Here is a 5,000-nt window from a genome sequence, read left to right as displayed (position 1 = left end):
CTGTTTTGTAGGATTCGTGATGGACAGATTGCAAACAGAACAACGGAGGGAAGGGCGACAAAACACACGAGTGTGTCGAAGGCCTTTACGCTGCACTGATACTTCCCTTCGTTGTTTTGTTTACAACTGTTTATCTTATAGTTCATGAGGCGCAGAACGAGGTTTATTTTTAACAGAAAATGTAGTAGTCTAGCTTTAACAACGCATAATTGAAAAGGATGTACCACTGCATCAGTACAATATAACACAGCAATATCTCCAACCACAAAATATTAAGAGATACTTCGTCTCTCTTCCTTTCTGTAGCAATTGTACATGAATTATGTTTTCATGACAGGAGTCTTTAGAAGTGGAAGAGAGGAGGAAACTAGTGTCGGCGGAGGAGGAGGAGGCCGGAGTGCACGCAGCGAATGCCAGGGCCCTGCAGGAGGAGTGCCAGGCAGAGCTCAACCAGGCAATGCCAGCGTTGCACGGTGAGTCTTTGGTCATGTTATCAAAAGGATGGACGCGAAAACGCACTTACAACGTACCTGATTTATATACAGATGTATTTTGTATACATGGAGGCTTATGCATTTTTACATCCACTGAAATAAAGGATATATACCTTAAAAAGCACACACATATAACGTAGGCAATTACTATATATCTGAAGGACCTCCGATGCAATACAAGTAACCAAACTAAACAAAAGAAAAATATAGAACGCAAACAAATAAAATTAATAAAAAAAAGAAAACAGATAAAGAGATTTTTAAAAATTAAAAACTCAACGCCCCATGTCCCTCCTCGCCCTCAGAGGCCGTGGAGTCTCTGAACACGCTCAAGCCAGCGGACATCACGGTGGTCAAGAGCATGAAGAATCCTCCGCAGGCCATCAAGCTCGTCATGGCGGCCGTGTGCGTCATGCTCGAGATCAAGCCGGAGAAGATGAAGAACAGCAGTGGGAAGACGGTGCGTGGGACTCCGGCTTGGCTTGGCTTGCGTTGGGGTTGCTGCTTTTTCGTGTTTTTTTTCTGTGTGTTTTTGGTGTGTTTTTCTGTTTTATTTCGTTGTTTAGATTTGTGATTTCTCGGCTTCAGTCTCTTCCGTCATTGTTCACAGCCCTGTCTCTACTTCTGGCTTTGACTTAGTTCTTGCTTTTTAGTGTTTTGTTTTGTTTTGTTTTGTTTCTGTTTGTCTTTGGTTTATTTCTGTGTCTCCGTTTTATTTGTATTTTTATTTCAGATTACTCCTCTTCTCTCTTTCTCTCGCCATGCCTTCTGGCATCGCTGCCCTTTCGTGCTATTCGTCCCTTTATGATATCTTTCTGTTTTACTCTCTTTTTATTTCTATATTTCTCCCCCTTCACACTCACCTGCCACTCCCCACAGCCCTGTCTCGACCTGAAAGCGGCCTCACCCTTCCTCGCCTCTCCTCCCAGATCTTCGAGTACTGGGGCCCGAGCAAGCGCCTGCTGGGAGACATGAGCTTCCTGCAGCAGCTGAAGGATTACGACAAGGACAACATCCCCGAGGCCGTGATGGACAAGATCAACAAGGAGTACGTTCGACTGCCGGAGTTCGACCCCGTCTCGGTGGCCAAGGCTTCCAGCGCGGCGGAGGGCCTGTGCAAGTGGGTGCGGGCCATGGCCTCCTACAACGCCATCGCCAAGGTATGCAAGGGCCGTCCGATTACCTCTTTTTCGTTCTTCCCTCTTTCTCTTGCTATTTTTTCTTCTTTCTCCCCCTTTTTCTTTGTTTATACTTTATATCCCTCTCTCAACTCGTCCTAGCTATACGTATTTGCCCTTCCTTGCGAAGTATAAGAGTTTTATACCTGCCCTCTTGCCTCCGGATGCTGCAGATCTCGTATTGACCCAAAACTAGATTTTCCGCGCCACACTCTGGCCACAGCCAGACGATACACATGTGAATGTAGCAATCTTAACGATGTAAATGCTCCTCCCTACCAGGCTGCCATTTTTTTATGATGTAAGAATTGCCATTTCTCCTTCCCCTCTCGCATCATATACGAACTACAAACTTCCCTTTCCACGTAATTTAACTAATCGCTCTACACCCTTTTCCCCGACGTCCTCCTCCCTTACGACAATGCAGTTGAAACTTCCTTTTCCTCGATACGATAACTCCCAAAGACAAAATGTATCCATTTATTTTCTTTTTATATTATTTCCCGCGTGCACTCGCAGATCGTGGCGCCCAAGAGGGAGCGTCTGGCGGAGGCGGAGGAGGAGGTGAGGGAGCGGATGGGCATCGTGGAGGGCAAGAGGAACGAGTTGCGACAGCTGGAGGAGAAGTTGGAGAACCTCCAGCGAAGGTTCTCTCTCTCCTGCCGTGAGAAGGAGAAGCTGGAGAACGAGCAGAAGCTGTGCGGACTCAAGCTGGAGAGAGCGAGGAAACTCATAAGTATGGAAGGGGATGGGACGGCGCCTCGATGCCTCGTAGGGGGCGGGGAGGTAGTTTTGCTCCGGTAGATATTATTGCGTTCGCAGTCAAGGGAGGGAGAGGGTGAGAGAGAGAGATAGAGAAGAGAGATAGAGGGAGAGGAAGAGAGAGAGAGAGGTAGAGAGGAGAGAGAGGAGAGGGAGAGAGAGAGTAGAGAGTAAAGGAGGAGAGAGAGAGAGGGAGAGGTAGAGAGAGAGAAGAGAGAAGAGAGAAGAAGAGAAAGAGAGGAGGAGAGAAAGAGGAGAGAGAAGAGAGGAGAAGAGAGAGAGAGAGAGAGAGGAGGGAGAGAGAGAGAGAGAGAGAGAGAGAGAGAGAGAGAGAGAGAGAGAGAGAGAGAGAGAGAGAGAAGAGGGAAATACATATAAAACCTCCCTCCCGTAGGTGGCCTGGGCGGCGAGCGGTCCCGGTGGGAGGGCGCGGCCGAAACCGCCGGAGCCGAGCTACTGCGCCTGCCCGGAGACACCTTGCTGGCCGCCGCGTCACTCGCCTACCTGCCGCCCCACCAGCCGGAAGTCAGGTAAAGTTCGGAAGTCAGGTAAAGTTCGGAAGTCAGGGAAGGTCCGGAAGTGACTTCGTGTCGGTGGAGAGAAATTTCGCATTTCTCGTCTTGCTTTTATAGGGGGGGGGGGTCTTCATCTTTGTCGTCCTTATTTTTTTCATTTTGTGACACACTCATATTCTCTCTCTCTCTCTCTCTCTCTCTCTCTCTCTCTCTCTCACACACACACACACACATATATGTATGTATGTGTATATATATTATCTTCTTCTTTTAACGGTAGGTTCATGTCTGAGCCGCCGTGGTCACAGCATGATACTTAATTGTAGTTTTCATGTTGTGATGCTCTGAGTGGAGTACGTGTAGGGTCCCCAGTTACTTTCCACGGAGAGGCCGGTATTACCTTTTTTAGGTAACTCATTCTCTATTATCCGGCTTGGACCAGCACTTTGATGGGCTGGCTTGGCCCCAATGGCTAGTGGCAATCAATGTGAAGTTCCTTGCCAAGTAAACCCTGGCGGTCGGTGCTCGAACCCTCGAATTCATGATTGCCGTCGTACAGTCCTGATCCGACCCCAACACTCGCTACCGTCGGCTTGGATACATGGGCTTCCATGATTTTTTTTAGCAATTTAGAGCAGTGGTTTGCCATTACTTCCCCTGTTTTATATCGAGTACATCTCTATTTACCGGCATTGACTTGAGTGGCTTTTGGTCCTCCCAGTTGTCTATGCTAGGCAATCGAGTGAAGTTCATCCAGGAAATAAACCCGGCCGGTGACTCGAACCCTCGAACTCAGGTTGCCGTCGTGACAGTCTTGAGTCCGACGCTCTTTTTACATTTTGGAATGGTTTATTCATGTAATTTTAATTTACCTGCTTTCCTCCGTAAAGCTAGCTAAATAATAGGTATACGCATGTAGATACATACATTCAAAGCATATGGTACAAGAATAGAGTCAAATAAATTTAAAGATTATATAGCAGGGGATAAAGAAGACCATGATCTTTTTTTCTTTTATTGACGACAAGTAATTGGGAATCAGAAATGGCGGCGATATGATGTTTCTCTTTCTTCTACTTTTATAACCTGTAGCGAGACCTCTTTGTATATCTTTTACACCCGTTATATATACTTATATATGATTGATGTTCTATATGATTCCTGCTGAAAATAATAATGAGACTTTTCTGTATATATTTTCCACCCGTTCTATATATTATTAAAGGTTTACTGCTCAATTCAACACCTGTTTACAACTCTGCACGCCCCTTTCTCCAACACACAGGGAGCGCGTGCTAGCCGAGTGGAGCCAGGCCGTGGTGGAGGCGGAGCTCGAGGTGACCACGCCCTTCAGCCTGGTGGACATCCTGACCCCGCCCCTGCACGTGAGGGCGTGGGGGCTCGAGGGACTGCCCACCGACGCCTTCTCGCTCCAGAACGCCACGGCAATCAAGCACACCGTCAAGTGGGTTGCGACGAGAGGGTCGTTTCTTGTCCTTTTCTGTTTATTTCTTTGTGGTTGTTTTTTTGCTTTGCTTTTGGTAATGATACATAAAGACAAGGAAAAAACATAACTACAATGTCGCGCGATAATAAATACAAATATATATATAAAATAGCCACTTAAAAAAAATCTGTGTACTTGGAAAAAAATCTTTACAAACACCAAAGCCCTTTCCTTCGCCCCCGAGAGCCTCCAAAGGAAAGCTCAATCCGACGGCCCGCCCTTCCCCCCGCCCCCAGATGGCCGTACTTGGTGGACCCGGACGAGCAAGGGACGCGCTGGCTGCAGCTCCACGAGGCCGCCAATGAACTAGTGGTTCTTCGCGAGCAGGATTTCAACGCCCCGCCTCCGATGGGTATGGTGGCCCAGAAACGCTGCTGGAGGACGCGCTGCCTGCTGTCTCCAAGGGGCCGCGGTTCTCGCTGAGGACTTGGCTGGAGGAGCCGTCCCAGACTGGCTGACCTCGTCGCACGCAACACGACGGAGGAAGGTCGAAAGGGGGTCGCTTGGGACGAGGGTGGGGTGGCCTGGGGCCGTCCGCTGTGCT

The 5,000-nt window shown here is 48.2% G+C and overlaps 1 protein-coding gene across 1 annotated transcript in view; it reads left to right on the top strand.

Annotated features, from left to right (window-relative positions):
* LOC119577674 (dynein heavy chain 3, axonemal-like) overlaps window positions 1-4,879 on the top strand; it is a 15,918-nt gene extending 11,039 nt beyond the window's left edge. Inside the window, exons 12-18 of the mRNA XM_037925233.1 lie at window positions 338-473; window positions 800-954; window positions 1,424-1,654; window positions 2,192-2,408; window positions 2,829-2,964; window positions 4,235-4,414; window positions 4,693-4,879. Coding sequence (XP_037781161.1) covers window positions 338-473; window positions 800-954; window positions 1,424-1,654; window positions 2,192-2,408; window positions 2,829-2,964; window positions 4,235-4,414; window positions 4,693-4,879 — 1,242 coding nt within the window. The remainder of the gene's footprint in view (window positions 1-337; window positions 474-799; window positions 955-1,423; window positions 1,655-2,191; window positions 2,409-2,828; window positions 2,965-4,234; window positions 4,415-4,692) is intronic.
* The last annotated feature ends 121 nt before the right edge of the window (window positions 4,880-5,000 follow it).

This window comes from Penaeus monodon, chromosome 10 (genome assembly GCF_015228065.2).
Source record: "Penaeus monodon isolate SGIC_2016 chromosome 10, NSTDA_Pmon_1, whole genome shotgun sequence".
NCBI classification, from domain to species: Eukaryota; Metazoa; Arthropoda; class Malacostraca; order Decapoda; family Penaeidae; genus Penaeus; species Penaeus monodon.
Note: the sequence above shows the minus strand (reverse complement) of the source record. Positions and strands in the feature narration are given on the sequence as shown.